Source organism: Halyomorpha halys, unplaced genomic scaffold (assembly GCF_000696795.3).
Source record: "Halyomorpha halys isolate HHAL.00 unplaced genomic scaffold, Hhal_1.1 Scaffold972.1, whole genome shotgun sequence".
NCBI classification, from domain to species: Eukaryota; Metazoa; Arthropoda; class Insecta; order Hemiptera; family Pentatomidae; genus Halyomorpha; species Halyomorpha halys.
In genome coordinates this window covers 289,398-306,795 of record NW_027115373.1, presented here as the reverse complement: position 1 = coordinate 306,795, position 17,398 = coordinate 289,398, and the positions used below count along the sequence as shown (strand labels likewise).

The 17,398-nt window shown below is 30.3% G+C and overlaps 1 protein-coding gene across 3 annotated transcripts in view; it reads right to left on the bottom strand.

The window, feature by feature from the left end:
- Nucleotides 1-17,398, bottom strand: part of LOC106687509 (cytoglobin-2) — a 389,676-nt gene that overhangs the window by 159,370 nt on the left and 212,908 nt on the right. For all 3 annotated transcript variants that reach the window (XM_067052441.1, XM_014431436.2, XM_067052440.1), the window contains exon 2: nucleotides 11,631-11,867. In XM_067052441.1, the coding sequence (XP_066908542.1) occupies nucleotides 11,631-11,833 (203 nt within the window). In that variant the 5' untranslated portion in view covers nucleotides 11,834-11,867. The remainder of the gene's footprint in view (nucleotides 1-11,630; nucleotides 11,868-17,398) is intronic.

The window sequence follows — 17,398 nt, the reverse complement described above, 5'->3', positions numbered from 1 at the left end:
ATAAATTAAAACGACTTTACTTCTTGATAATGGGATTGGTAATAGTTTTATAGCTCTCACTATCAATATTTTCGATAATATTAAAGAGCAACTACATATATATATTTTTTATTTGGTTTTAGTGGGTCTTGACGATCAGTGGTGTCCATCCAAACAGCTCTCACTACACATTTTAGACAAATAGGACATATATTCTAATTCGATGCACCAAAAATCATTGGGGGAAAAAAAAACCTTCAAGCGAAATTAAAAAGAAATGATCAACATATGTATCAAGCCATCAATAAAAAATCAGATATAAAAAATTTTAATTCATGTTATTCTAACTTGATAAATACATAAAGGCACAATTGATAACATTAAATTGTAACAGGCAAAACATAACTACAGACTAGTGACCTGCTGAGAAAAAACCAAAAAAAAAACCGTTACATGTGCGGAAACCTAAACAAACCTTACATTCATTTCAAAACCTAAATTCATACATTCAGTTCTTCCCTAAACCTGTCGATGATAGCAACATAATGCAGAACACACTGCGGTTGAGAAATGTAAGTAATGTTTGTATTAAACCTTATTTTGATTGGAATATATATTATTCAGAGATTGCACTATGTACTTGTAGTTTCGTGACAATTATTTGAAGAGAATGGCTGTCTTAAAAACTGTTTTTCTCTTAGGACATGACTGTACAAACAATAAAGTTGCAAAACGTTGCAAAAAAAAGTTGTATTATTGTATATTATGTATATTATCCTCAAGACCCACAAAAAAAAAAAAAAAATAAAACCATAAAGTATGTAATTCAGAATGCTGTTAATGAAAGAGGGAAAATGAAAAAAAAAGTACCAAACATCCAAATTGGCAATCAACGGAATAGTTAAACCCTTAGAATATAGTTAATCGACCCCCAGTAGGGTTGTTTTTAGCCAAATAATATCCTGTTTGCTGAATTTGTTTCCTACTTATTAAGATATTCATTCGTAATTACTCTGAGGAAACATAAATGTTGCCCTGTGAAAGTTGATCGCAATCATGAGAAAATTGCTTTGGACAAAGCAGCTTAGAAACGATTTGTCAGGAAGGGAAATGAGTTACAAAATCTCCTCGGAAGCAATCATTTTAAAGTGCGTCGTTTAAACATCAAAACAGTTTCCTTATTAAGGAAATATACCTATTTTTTTCCTTCCAGGAAAGTTATTAGAAACTAGTTGGCCAGAGCGAATAATTCGATAGTACAAGAGCCGGGAACAAAAAAAGGGAGTTATCTCACCCCAATTTTTTATTACTTTAATGAAAAATATGTATAATTACTAGTCAAAATTGATGAGTCTGCCAAGTATAGGTAGGGGGAATAAAAAATGGCGGCTGTTTCAAAACCTTAATTTTTCAATCGGAGCTCTATATCTTAAAAACTACCAACAACACTGGAAAATCTAAAAGAACATTATTTAAAGAAGTGTAAATTTGTTGAAATATGAGCCCTAAAAGCTATTTAGGTCCAGAACTATTGGACCTAAATAGCTTTTTAAAAAGCAAAATTTTTTAAAAATCTACTGAAACATTAGTAGTTAGTTAATTTATTTTGAGAAATCTATATCTCAGGAACTATGTGACATACAGATGTCTATTAGCAATTAAAGCTAGTTTAATGGACTATAAAGTAGTTTATGACCTTTATCTTTGTAGGAATAGTAGTTTTCATGATATTTCCTAAAATAAATTGATTTATAGTTGTTCGGACAATAAATTTGATATATGAAAAACTTTATTTCAGAAATCATTGGACGTACCGATGTCTACCAGCGCTCAAATTAAAGCTAATTAAATTTACTACAAAATAGTTAATTATGTTTATCTTTATAGGAGTAGTAGTTTTTATGATGTTTGACAAAATAAACTCACAAAATGTTAATTTATAGTTGTTCGTATAAAATGTTGGATTTTTGATAATATCCATATATACATTGATAATATATCTCTAGACCCATAAGACGCACATATGTCTGCCAACACTCAAAATAAAGGAAATTTAACTTACTATAAAGTAGTTTATGACACTTATCTTCTTAGAGGTAGTAGTTTTTATGATATTCACATATGAATATAAATTTGGCAAATGAAAATTTGTCCGAATAACTATAAATCAATTTATTTTAGCTAATTTCATGTGAACTGTTACTCCTACGAAGATAAATATCATGAACTACTATATAGCTCATTAAACTAGCTTTGATTTGAGTGCTAATAGACATCTGTACGTCAAATGGTTTTTAAGATATAAATTTTTCAAAGTAAATTCACGAACTACTGATCTTTTAGTACGTCCCATGCAACATTTTTATGAAATTTTGCTTTTTAAAAAGCTGTATCTCGAAAACTATTTAACGTAAATAACTCTATTGGGTCCTTTTTTTTTTTTTTTTTTTTAATTTACTCTAGAAAATTTTCTTGTGTTGTTCCTACTTTTTAAGATATAGAGCTCCTAATGAAAAACTAGTTTTTTTTAACGCTTTGAAAAAACCATCATTTTTTATTCCTCCTACCTATCTATACTTGGCAGACTCATCAATTTTGACTATTAATTATACATAGTTTTCATTAAAGTAATCAAAAATTGGGGTGAGATAACTGCCTTTTTTTTCTCTTGGGCTCTTGTACTATATGATTTCCTTAACGGTAATGTAATGAGAAAATGAATATTTATTAATGACAGATATTTTATTTTGATAATAAATAATAAATATCTAATAAAGAGTTATGAACATTTTGTACAAAACATTCACTTGCTTTTCCTAGACTACAATGCATCAAACTTGACAAATGTGAAGGCGCACCTTTTAATTAGACAGAGCCGTTTGCAGCCGAGCGATTCAAAGGGCCATCGTTGACTAAATCGTACTGCAGCGGCGCCGGTCCGAATCCGGCCTGAAGGGTCGACTTTTATTTCTGTGATGGTCTCACGAAATGAAAACTTGCCTCCTACTATGGTTAGAGTAGGGTCGTAATCCGTAGATAACCAGAAGGGAGTCATAAAAAGACGTAAGTAAACAGCCTAGATGATATATAGCCATACTGTTAAAATATATTTCTTGGAATGAACGCAGATGTACGATATGTTATCATGAAACTGGAATAATTAAGCTCTGAAAAAATTATGTTTTTTTTTTCATACCCTCCTGTAATGATGTTAGCGAATAGAAAAAAATTTCTTGAAAAAAATATGACATATTTTGGCTCGTTAAGTAAAGGGTCATTCAAACAAATCATTATTTAGGGAATGGAAACCATTACATTCCCAGTAAATAGATTTGTATATGAGCACCCCTTGGAAAACTCGGATTATTGAAGTAAGATCTTCCAAGAAACATCTAGTGACAAACAACATCGCATCTTCTTAGATGTCATCCTTTGAAATTCCTGGAAGGACAGATTTGACTTTCGAAGAACTTTCAAACTTGATAACTAGAAAAAAAACTTGAATTTAGTTCTTAGAAACGTCTCTATGAAGGTGCTAAAAATCCCTTGTATAAATTCGAATAAATGATACAGAAGATGATTGAATCGACTGATTATTGTAATTTAGAGCTCCTGAATTTAAATTTAAATTTTCAATTGGATAAATGTAAATTAATTTACACTCATATTATAAATTAAAACGACTTTACTTCTTGATAATGGGATTGGTAATAGTTTTATAGCTCTCACTATCAATATTTTCGATAATATTAAAGAGCAACTACCAAAAATATAAATAAATATTTTATAATTTCTTATCAAAAGGTTCTATAAGTTAAATGCATTGTAGGTTCGTTTGAAACCCCTATAGAAAATCACTATATTTCGAATTTCAATGCTATTAATAATTTCAATTTGAATGATATTAATTCTTCAATACCTCCTAAAGTAGTTTAATAAATATTTTTAGATTTATTATTAGTTTTTAAATTGAGTCTAAATTACCTAAAAACATGAATTTACATTTAAAAAATTTAATGAATTTCAGGTGGCTGTCACCTATAGGTGAGTGAAGGCACACACAATATTTATATGTGGTTCATGAGTATAATTTCAAATTTGTATTTGAAAAATACATTTGTTTAGTGACAATTCATATTAAATTGAAATAAAGTGCGAATTCAGTGTTCTACTTACTTTTTTCGTTCTTTTTTTTTTGTAGAATGCGTTGGAAGCTTTTCATATTTAATAGTTATCCCTAAACAGACTTTCTATTTTTTTTTTATTGTTGTTTATATAATTACGATGGAATTCTACAATACACTAAATTGAAGGAAATTTTTCTGGTACGTTTGTGAATAAAACCTATTAATGCTCTTTAAATCATTTGGATGAATATTCGTCACATCTGTACCTCTGATTCTTATAGTACAGTGTAGAACATAGATCTCGTGAAAATATTTAGTTGAATAGGATTGATCATTTTTAATAAACGTGTATAATTTTTTATAGCATTATTTATTATTATTAATCTAGATATATGCATTGTCAGTGTAGCAATTTCAAGCATTTCATCATACTAATTGTATTAAACTTCCTTATAGTTACATACTAGTAGTAAATTCCATGTTTAGGTCTAGTTAGATGTTGAAGTAGAGTTTGAATACTCATCTTGTTTGCTTCCGAAGTTATCAGGCATAAGGGTGGTTAATAACTAATGTTAATTACACTATTATTTCTATTTGTGAGTTGATTAATTCGCCTAATTAATAATTAATATTAATTTATAACTATAGTTAACCATGCTAATAAACTCTAGCAAGGAACTAGGTCTTGAAATAAATACGGATAAAACAAAATATACGGTTAGCAGTAGAAACGCGAGCAATTTCGGTGATATAGATATAGGAGGAAATAGGTTTGAACAGACAGATAGGTTTAAGTATTTAGATTCTACAGTAACTAAAAAAAACGAAATTGATGAGGAAATAAAAGATAGGTTGAAGGCTGGAAATGCTTGTTATTTTTCAATTTCGAAACTCCTTAGCCCGCACCTTCTATCGAAAAACTTAAAAATTAGAATTTACAAAACTATTATCCTTCCTACTGTTCTTTATGAATGGAGACGTGGCCTCTTACACTAAGGGATGAACAGCGTCTTAAGGTTTTCGAAAATAAAGAATTACTCAAAATATTCGGACCGAAAAAGGATGAATTAACGGGAGAATTTAGAAGATTACACAACGCTGAATCAAGGGACCTACACCCTGTAAATATATTTCAAGTTAAATCATTCCGGCGTATAAGATGGGCATGTAAGGTTGTGGGCTTAGTAACGAGCGGATCCCTAAAATTTTAATAAACACTGAACCAATTGGTAACCGTCCGAGGGGTAGACTGAAACGTAGATGGGAGGGTTCCGTTAAAACTGATTTAATGGAATAGGGTTTGGAGGGGCATCACTGGAAGGATGTATGCAGAGTGTTTGGTGGTATCGGCATCGAACCTTCGGGTTCGTTAGGTCTTTATTATTATTATTATTACTATAGCTAGTGGTAAAATATATAATTACTTTGAAGTAAGTGTGAAACAAACGTTTGATATTTCATATCTGAGGAATATGTAGTACGGTTGGCAATAGTCGTAAAAAGCTCTATCTATAGACTTGTTATTTAATACTATAAGATTTTTTTCCAAAATTATTATTATTATGTTTTTTATCCAAAATATTTGTTGTCGGATAAACACATAAGAGTATTGTCAGATATTTTTGATCTCATTTAATACACCCTCAAGCTTCAAGACACCGTAAATCACACATCACCACCTTACGTCACAATCTCATGTCATAATCTGGCTACTCCCATCACTGCTAAATCGCTGGCCAGCGATGGACAAACACCTGGATCAGGTGAGATTACTCTATTTTTACAATTAACTTATCTACTCAGCTTGGACGACGCCGAGAAAAGGGAATTCATAATAATTAGCATTATTCCACTAACTTAGAGGTCTAAGAAGTGAGATGAGAAGACAGTGGCGTACAGTGGTGGGCAAGTGCTCTTTTTGTGCTAAAACCTCTAAATTGTAAGTATTAGAATTCCAGTGTTATTCAGGGCGCTGAATTCAATGGAATACATTTTATTTTATTTTTTTGTTTCATTTTCATAATATTTTCAGGTCTAACAATATAAATCTTAATAAATCCATCATTAAAATACTTTTTTCCCTCTAAATAAAATATTATACTAATTCCTAGTAATTAATTTGATTATTGTTCTCTTGTTCTCTCTCACCTTTTTTTGGTTACACCAAGAAGACCCCGTGACTTCATACGTTTCAGTTCCAAATGTACATTTTTAAAACAGTTTCATCACAAAGATCAATAAAGCTCATTTTTTCTGGTCAAGTGAAAATGTGCCTAAACGAATTTTTCTTGTATTTAAATTGGAAGTGACTGTAGACATTTAGAAACAAATCTAGTTTTGAAAAATTACAATTATTTGTTGGTATTGACTTGTACGAAATATTTTTTGTCAGATAGTTTAAAACTAAATTACAACAACCAGTAAAAACTCATTTTTTCCTAATGCTAAAATAACGGCTCGCAGATATTGTTGGATGTGAGAATTAATTACAGTGAATTCGATTAGGGATTTGAGTGGAAGAAACCAAACCTATCAACAAGATTAGACACATTTCATTTTGGAAAGCTTTTTCACACTTTCCACCACTGTGTGGTACAGCTTGGACTCCAGGAACACATTGAGACAAATAGCGCGAGAACGTCAGAGATAGTGTGAGATCCTAAAAGGTTATCTTCTTCACTTTTATATTAATTTAAGCAATAAACAAAACTGCCTCTTCAAGGATTTATTTTTGTTTTATAAAAAAGTACTTATATTTTGTCAACCAAAATGCCTCTAAATTTAACAAGGAAGATGGCCTCGTGACCTTATATTGTAAACTGTTTTAGAGTTCTACTACTGGGTAGTTTCTCTACATCCTGTATCATATCATATGTCATTATGATCAAATTTACTGGTTGTATTTTTTTATACAGTTGTAAATATCAACAAATAAATAAAATAAAATAAAAAATTTAACAAGAATTTGCTCACAATTTATTTCATTAAACTGTATCAACATGCAATGGGCAATAGAGGGCTCCCGGTCGAAATGAACGTATCGAAGCCATGAAGTTGCACTTGTATTTTTATTCCAAAGGAAATTTACTTTTCCTATGGACTTGTGCTATAAAAATAATTAAAATTGTCATTTAATTAATTTTAAAAGTGGCGTAAGTCCATTCATAGTCATCAAAAAAATCGTATAATTTAAATAATGTTAATTATGCTGATTGAGATTATAAATTTGACACATTTATTAACCCAAAAAAGTTCGAAGAAGCAGTATATGAATTGGGCCTTAAGGTGAATGAAGACAAGACGGTATAAATGAAAAGCTCAAGAAAGGATAAGGAAGAGAATAGCAAAGTGATGTTCAGAGATCACAATGTCAGCTCTTTAAACCAATTTAAGTACCTGAGAAGCCTGGTGGTGATAACAACATGTGATAACAAAGTAGAGAGCGAAATTGAGGCCAGGATAGCAGCAGGAAACAGATGTTATTTCTCACAGAAAAAACACTAAAGTTTAGAGCTCTCTCTAAAAATAATGAGAGTGGTCATTTACAAAACCATCGTAAGGCCAGAAGTGATCTATGGGGGAGAAACATGGCCCTTGACAAGAAAAGGAGAACAGATGCTCAACTCCTGGGAGAGAATGGTATTGAGAAGGATATGGGGAGGAGTCTCGGAGAATGGAGTTTGGAGAAGAAGAAGGAATGAGGAACTGATTAATCTGTTCGGGGAGCCCAGCATCGTGGCTTTGGTTAAATGATCGGATTGATGAGGATAGCCAAAAAGACGGTTTATGGTAAACCTGCTGGAGAACGGAAAAGAAGACGTTCTCGGAACAGAACTCTTCTTGTGGAAGAGGATTTGAAGATCTTGAAGGTTGGTAGATGAAAGGAGAAAGCAAGAGACCGTGCAGATTGGTTGGCTGTGCTGGAGGAGGCCTAGGTTCTTGCAAGACCGTAGCGTCATAGTAATAATAATAATAATAAACCCAAAAACATTATTCTACTATATTATATGTTACCCGTATTTTTATATTAATTCTAATGCACAACCTTCAATGTCTCAATTCGAACATAAATGGACTTACGCCACTTTAAAAATAAATATAGTTTGTGCAATTGTGGTAGCTTATACTGCATGATAAAGAATAAGAATAAACAAAAAAATATTAAAACTTCTTTATCTGTTCTATGACGATTACCTGTAATTGTAATTTTTGAAATTTCAAATTATTGTAATTAATCGAATACTGCTTTCCTTCCCCAACCGACTGGTACAAAGTTTAGTGACTGACTTACTACAACAAGATCCAATCACTACAACAAGAAGACTGAAACAGTAGATCAGGTAGATATACTATTTCAGGAGTATTGCATTGGGAGGTTTCTCCACTCACGAATTCATACTAATCCTAGGTGGAGGTTGTCTAAGGAATAACAAATTTACACAACATGTCAAAAAGGATATTAAAAATATAAAAATAAAAAATAATAATAATAAATAGATTGTAATTGAAATTACCTTTTACCCAACAAGGGTTTCAATTAATACCTGAAAATGCTACCTAAATGAACAATCCGGAATATGAAATATTTTACAACAGGATTTTGTATTACTTACGATGTTTCATCTAATTAGGGGTCGATTGTTAAATGCTACCTCACCCCTAATAGTATTCCTCTAATAAGCTTAGGTCTTAATACTCTTTCGAAATTATTAGGGGCAAAATTATGGTAAGCCTTGCCAAGTATTTAGGCACCCCTTTCTTCAAAGATGTTGGTTTTACCTTAAGTATCTGACCAAAGGTCCCTTCAAGTTTAGTAGTTCGAAACCTTAGAATTCAAAGGGATATTTATCAGTATAAAAACACTAGTGAATTTGTTGAATATATTTAATAATTAAACAATGAACAAGTTTCTATATTTCATACTGAAATAATTCAATGGACATAAAAAATTCATCATGATAATACTTTTAATAGATGCTTTTGCTTCTTAGTTAAATTTTTAGTTAAAATAGGGGGATCTTTACTGCATATATCAAGTTTATCACACGGATTTTAAAATAATGAATTTTAAAATTAAAAATTTTTCATAGAATCAATTTAAAAAAAAAAAGAAAAAACGAATCTTTCCTTATGAGATTTCAAGACGTTCGTAAAGCAAAAAGAATTTTAATTTATAAAAAAGTTTTTTTTTTATGGACCTTTTCAAAGGGAAAGCAAAAAGAATTGAGATTTCATTCATTCGTAATTGAAATATCAACTTTTGAACTGTAAATGTTAGACTTGATAATACGATTTATAGAAATACGATGCTGTATTGAATACGATAATAGAAAAATTAAAATTAGTTACTACAGAAAATATACAGAATGAAGACGAAATTATGTTACCTGCAAGGTCAGGAATTACATGCTCGATTCAAATTACGAATTGATTGAGTTGTGCGATTAATAGATTTTGTTTTTTTGACCGTCACATCTTTCTTCATTATTTAAAAAAGGTCAACTAATAATCTTCAGAAAAATTCTCAAGACCCCAATCCAACATAAGAAGCAATATTTTGTTTAGCAACATATAATTTAAAAAATATTTAAATAGCAAAATTAAGATGGGCCCCTGTAGCATGAGTTTGTTGTGATAGAATCTATAAAAGACTTTATGATAAAGATTTTTTCGTAGGTTTGACATAAGCTGAGATGAAGTTCAGTAGTAAAACGATGAAATATTGGAATTAATTAAAAACTGTACATTAAAAAAGTTGAATAAAACTTGGGAAACAACTGAAATTAATTAAGCAGTTTACACTATTCTTCATCTATTCCTTCCCATCTTTTACTACCTTTAAGCAATATAAATGATTGCAGCAAGTTCCAGCAATCCAAATTATAACCAGAAACAGCTATTCTTATATTTAAAACAACTCTCAGCCCACTGCTGATGTATGGTTGTGAAGTCTGGGGAGTAGCATCCTTTACAAAAATGATTAATTACAATCTTTTCAAAATAAAGTCGTAAGAATTGCAGTGGATGCTCCTTGGTTTGTAAGAAACAGCCAATTGCATCGGAAATTACGCATCGAGACAATAGAGGATTACATCGAAAAAAGGTTCATGAAGTTCCACTCCCAGTTAACTACAGTTAAATGAGCAGTGACCTACAACTTGGGAAACCCAACCACAACCCGAAGACTGAAGCCCAGGCTGCTGCAGGACATCCTGTTATAAGTTCTATATTTATAAGTTCTGTTGTTGCCACTCTAAAATTTTATTTTATCTTAATTTTTTTTTCTCTCCATCTTTTTCTTAAATTCACTTCCTTTTTTTTTCATTAAAAGTCAATTATATATTTTGTTAAATCAATAAATGACATTGTTTTTGTTATTAACTTTACATTTATCTTTTATTAAGAATCATTATTTTAATCTATTTATTTTATCTTAATTATTTTTTATTTATAACATTGTATATTGTTGGGGGTGTCCCCTTCCCATAATTAATTATTCAAAAAAACATTTACCTTTTACATTAATTTAAAAAAGTCCACCTGGCCGATCTGGTATTAAATAAATAAATAATCAGTTAGGTGACCTTCCAGGCCTTCTTCGGCAAAGATTAAAGTTTTCCACCCGTATACAAAATCTTGGTAATATGGGTGTTTTGTCGGGTTACTAGCTGAGAGAAATCTTCCTTCGAGTTCAGGTTTCCCTAATCAATCTGTAGTCAGAGTATAGGAGGTCGATATCAATCACGTGGTGAAGACGCTAGGCTCGAAATATCCTATGCCTTGTGAGAGCCTTGTGTCTGGGAGCACCCATTTTGCTTCTGAACGTGACCAAACGGTGGGGAAGTTGTTGTTGTTGATTGTTGCTTAAAGGCGTAAAACCGTCTGGTCATAAACGCCTATGGCATGATTAAAGTAAAAAAAAAGGAGAAAAAAATAAATAAAATAAAAAAATAAAAATCGAAGAGGAGTTATAATTGATAAAGAAGGCGATGTGCTTTTAAAAATTCTAACACTAATGTAGTTTTAGCTTCCTCATCTGTGAGAGCTTCTAAAAAATTTGGGGTCAGTCCTATCCTGTTTACTATTGGCAAATAGTGAGTACATTCTTTCAGGCTTCATTATCGGATTCGTTTTAATTGTAGAGATAGCCAGAGTGATTCTTTCTGCCAGAGGGAGTGTTGGGTTTCGTTTCTGCCGAAAAGCTATGGAGAACTTAGATCGAAAAATATATTCGTAAGTTGGATGATTTGTTTGTTCAAATAATTTGGAAACATAATTAATAGCTAGTTTTGTCTCCTAAATTATAGCGGAGGTAGGCCTGCTTCCACTCTTCTGTTACCTCCCCCCCCAGATAATCGTGTTACATTCTCTGTGGCCCTTGATCAGGGTCAGATAAGTTGTTCGTGCTAGTTTTAGCCTCAACTTCTCAATTGTCTCCTTCCATGTTTCCTCTTTGTAGAAAATAAAAGTTTGCCTAAACTGAAACGTTCTTAAACTAAGTAGTGGATTAAGGTTAGGACTTACCTTATGAAAGTGATGACTCCGACTTTGGCAATGTCCTCCTCGAGGAGCTTCCAGGTCCTGGTCAACTCTGCCTTCTGGAGGTCGCTGAGAGGCTCTGGGGGACTGTCCTCGGCTAATGTGTTCTGCCGGCTAGGCTTACTGTCGGTGATGCTGCTCTCCTTACTGAGGACAGAACCGCGTCTTCCAGCTGCCACGTTTCCCATCGCTGGTCAGGTCGCTTTGATCATTACCAAACTTCTGCAAGAGAAGATTATTCTTAATTAATTATCATAATTCCACTCAAAAAATAATTATATATTTTATCATCCAAAAAAAAATTATTCTTTATAGACTGTGGTAGATGTTATAAACTATGGTATATTTATTTATGTACCTTTTATACCAGATCGGACTGGTGAGCCTGCTTATTACAACGAATAGATTCGCTTTTAAAATTGATGATGAGGGAGTTTAGTCTCATGCAAAAGATTTAGAATATTATTATTGAATAATTTTAATTAATAGAATACATTTATAACTAAAAAAGTACATAATTAAAATTATATATCCGACAAATAATAATATTCTTGACGTGTTTTTTTCGCAGGGTGGGTTCGTCGCTCCCACGCCTATTTTTTGTGAGTGCCACCCATTGGCTAACGGGCCTCACAAATACCCAGGGGTAGAGGTTGTCAATGAATTTTGCATTATTTTATACTTGAAAAAAAAGCTCAGGTGGGACCGGGATTCGATCCGACAACCTGTGGATTGGTAGAATGGCGCATTACCACGCTGCTGCCGCTGCCCAATTTAATATTTATTAAATATTAATAAATATTTAATTGAAGAACTGAAAAATAAAAAATACAAAGTTAATATAGAATTGATTGATAAAGGAATTGATACAATAAAGAATTAACTTATATACTGAAAAAATAATTTGAGAAAAAATAAAAAATAATAAAAATATAAGAATGTCTTGCATTAGCCTTGTATGTAACTAGTCTTCGATTTGAAGTTGGATTTGCCACGGGAAATGGAATTTTTCTTTCAATCAAAACGTTTATTGAAAAATTCATCTATAGATTTCAATTATAGTTCACAATGCAATTGAGTATTTCTTATAAACAAAAGGACTTCAGGAACTTAACCTCTATAATGTAGTTACCCTTTAAAATTATATTTTAATTTTGTTATTTATTTATTTTTAATTGAATAATTTTTTTTATTATACTATTTTATTTTAATTTATTGTTTTTACTTATGTCTATGTTTTCATTCGGTTTCTAATTTATTTATTTATTTAGATTAATTAAGTCTTTTAATTTAAATAAAAATTGTATAATAAGTCGAATATTAGTGAAAAATTACTGGGAAATAAAAATTTGAGATGAATGAGTTTTATGAATGTCTATTTTATCCCCCTGAGAGAGGGATAAAATAGACAAAAATAAAACAAAAATTAATATATAACTAATATTTTTTTATTTTAAACCTTATCATAAAATAAATAGATAAAAGAACAAAAAAAAAAAAGGAAAAAGAAGAACAGATGTAATATCAGTAAGTTATAAAAAATAATAATAATGGAAGGAAAAAAAATAGAAATTAAAAGAAAAAAATATTTATATTATTTTAAATAAAAAATTGATTATTATGCTGTGTGGTGTAGCAGTCCAGTATATTCGGGTTTTATTGCTTGTAAAGTAAAGCATTATTTTTTCCAAAATGTATCGAATTTTTCTAAAGAATTGAGGTTCTCATAAACATTTTACCGGCAGTATGTTAAAAAATTTTATGATTGCATAAATTTTATTGTTTATTACATTTTGTAGTGGAAAAAAATAGCCTAAGAGAGTGGCACTATTCCAGACACTATATTACTTCCGGGACAGGTCGCCTAGAAGGTTACCAATATTCTCTTCTCCTAAGCATGCTCTCCAATCCTGACCGCAATTTATAGCCTGAGGGATTAAGCTTCCAGAGACGAGGGTGAGGGCTGGAATTTTCGTGATCCACTAAACTGAGGGACACTCTCTTCACTTTAGAATTCTCGGTATCAACCCTGGTCGAAACTTGATCAAGGAGTTTGGATTATTGGTGAAGTATTCGTTGTGTTGTAAACTTGTATTGTTCAAGGTTTACGACAATCGAATTAAATTAACATATAAAATACAAGTTCCATGTCAACATGTTGTCACATAAGCTAGGATATCTTGTAAATCTGAAAAAAATCTAACTTTTTTTGCCAACTAAGGCAATGTGTTGGAACGTCGGATGTATTAGGGGCGTCGTCAGATCCGAAAAGAAAAAAAAAAGTATTTAAACTATTAGAAGGTAAAAAAAATAAAATAATAATTTTGACATTTTTATAGGGTGAATAAAAACCTATAGATGGCTTTTATAATGACTTTGTAAGGAATAAAGTAATAGTCTGAAAATTAAAAAAAAAAAAAAAGCTGAAACTTTACAAAAATAAAGTCATTTTAGGGTTTTAAAAACTTGCAAATGTTTTCTTCATATATTAAACGTAGTCCTCGATTTAATAATTCATTGAGATAAATATTACAAATAATGTTAATTATATTTACTATTTCTCTTATCCTTCCTCCAAGTTAAAAATTAAAACACAAAAGTGCTTAATTCATTTATATTTTTCTAGAATGTATCGGGGATACTGTGTCCTTCTCTCAAGAATTTAAACCAGCGGTTCTCTGTCGGGGACCCCAAGCTCAAGCCAGAAGTAGCACAAACTTTTTTTTTTAAATATTCGAAAAAATATATAGTCAAAATTGAAAATTTACTTTGAATTCCAGCATTTAATTTGTCCTATTTTTTTTCTTCTCTTCCTACACATTAAACCGTTCTATGGATAATTATGGCTACATGTTTATTTATTTTAGCTCAAGGCCATCTGTATTTTTTGTTGGGTAACAACGGTAGCGGATATTTTTTCGCAGCCCAACAAGGGTGCCAAAGCACAAATATTTAAACCTTTATGTTAAAATAAATATAATCATAAATATTGTTATGTATCTTACAATTAGTAACGCTCCGAATAATAATGGTGTAAATTAGATAGGAGGATGCAGTGTCCCCGGAACGCCCAAAAAAATAAATGAAATAATGTGTTTTAATTTTTTATATTAAGGTAGGATAGGAGAATAGAAAAAAACATATTATTTGTATTAAATATGAAGGAAGAATTATTTCAACAATTTTAATTCATATACTGGATAATTATAATTTAAAATAAATTAGAATTGATAAAAAAATTGTTAATGTGCATTATTATATATGTTTTTACTATAATTATCGTATTTGATCACCATGAGTCTATGATACAAAACTATTTAGGTGAATGAAAACATAAAACGCCGCTTGTAATACGAAACCCTTCGTAAATGCTTAACAGTCGCTGTTACTTAATAAACAAAATTGTAAATAAATATTTTAATATTTCTTTATTTTAAAATACAACTTTGTGATATATATCTATAATTGATGTAGATTATCCATAATTTCGGAGAGATCAAGATTTTTCTCGCACAGAAAATAACATCATATTATTCCTAACTAAGCTGATCAATTATAAATATTACTGTTAATATTTATATTTTATTGGTTTGAATCCGAGAAATGGATAAATAATTTTTTTTTTCCTATCAGACGTTGCTGTCCACTGTACAGGTTTTTCTGCTTTGAATAGTACAGCTCAAATAAACTAGAGATGTAAACCTTCATAGAGTTAGAGGAGAAAAGTTGGGGGTTAAACGCGACACGGACCTTCACATTTTGATGTAACTGATGGTCAAGAACTTCTTCCAAATGCAGATAGGGATGTAATATATTTCTTTAAACTAACTCAATTTTTTTTTCATTTTTAAAGCTTTCTTTTCTTCCAAAAGCTAAGTTCGGAGTTCCCAGACTGAATGTAAACATTGTAAATAGGAATTAATGTGTTTAAAATGATATCTTAGTTTAGTTTAAATTTCTTTTTATTCTGTTATCATTTTTTATCTCTGTAACTATGATATGATTAAGCTCTCTGATCTATATCATGTCTGTAAATATATGACAGATTATAATAATACACAATAAAGAAAAAACAATGAAAACAGATGTGATTACAAAGAAGGAGAATATGATAAAAAGATTGAAAATTTTTATATGCTACTATATGGTGGATATCTTTTGAATAAGGTTGATCTTTTCTTTAAACCATATTTTATAAATATAATAAAGTAGTTACGAAGTCCCCTCTTCCTTTAGAGAAACTTTTCAAACTATTCCCTGAACTCTTACATCAATTTCTTGATGGAACCAAACTTACGGGGCTAATCATATTAAACCAAGAACTCTGTCATTCTGTGAAAGTCCCTTTGTTGCTTACGGGAGTTAGAATTTCAGCCCTGCTTCATATAAATTCTTATCTAATTATTCTTTGCTTGCCACAATTTTCAGTGTGGTATCTGCGAGGTTTTTTTTATACTGTATTGCAATGTCGGCCACTCGTTTTTATTTCGTTTCGTCCTGTGAGAATTATGCCTCCCACCATAAAGAGACTATATTTGGAGCGTATGATTCGTTTTCGTGGAATGGAATTAAAAATACAGCAGGCTTTTTATAAAAATATAATTGCGATTCTTTTGAAATGTTTTTGTCAAAGCCTGATATAAAACGGGAAAGCTTCTTGCTGGAAATCACTGTCAAAATAAATTTTTTTCAGGAATTGGATTATTTCCTTATGTTATGAATCGGATTATTATACCAAGATGTGATTTGATAAACAGTTTTGTCAGATAATGATAATAATTGTTATTGTAATTATAACACGGCTAAGTGAATTCGAAGGTTAGAAGCCCAACTTTATACGCCCATCTTATTCACCACAATGCTATCACCTGGATATCAATATACAGTAGGTTAATACAATTGTGAATAAAGTAGATATAATATGCTAATTATATAATATTATAATCTAATAATAATCTAAGATGGACAAGATAACAATATCTTGATATAGGTAGCAAGAGTTATTTTTCCTTGAAAATAAAATAAAAGTTAGTAAATAAAAAAAATTCGATTTAGTATGCATTTTTTTTTCTGAGATGAAAATATTTAAACAAAAAACAAAAATTCCTTTGAATTTAGTTCAGACATATTGATGTAGCGGGCTTTAGAAAAAAATTTATAAATTATGTACTTCAAACAAAAATAGATTATCCCTGTCTTGTTTTTATTTTTATTCTTGATAAAAACAGAAAAAAAAACAACTCAAAAGTTGTTAAATATTGATTTAATCTAATTTTGATTAATTAATTAATATAAGGAAAATATAAATTACTTCAATAAATAGCAATCTAAATAAAACTTTATATATTATCGGAATATCGAAAATGCCTGCTGATTATAGTTATAATATCATTTATTTATGTACATAACTTTATGTATTTATATAGATTTATTGGTTTATGTCTCCTCATACTATGTGTGTGATATTCCTAGAATTGTTTTACCTGTTAACCGGTAAATTCCCTTTTTAATTACGCAGCTTATAACGGTTGGGAACTCTTTCACTAAGACGTATCGGTACTTCACGCCCGGCGGATACAATTTCATATTATATATTTTTTCATTTATGCTTAAAATAAATTAAAACACTGTAAAAAATATATTTTTTCGTTTATTTATACATACAGAACAAAGAAAAATAGAAAATTACAAACAAATAGAAAATAATACTAACAAAAAAAATAGAAAGACCTAATTAAAAAAAATAAAATATT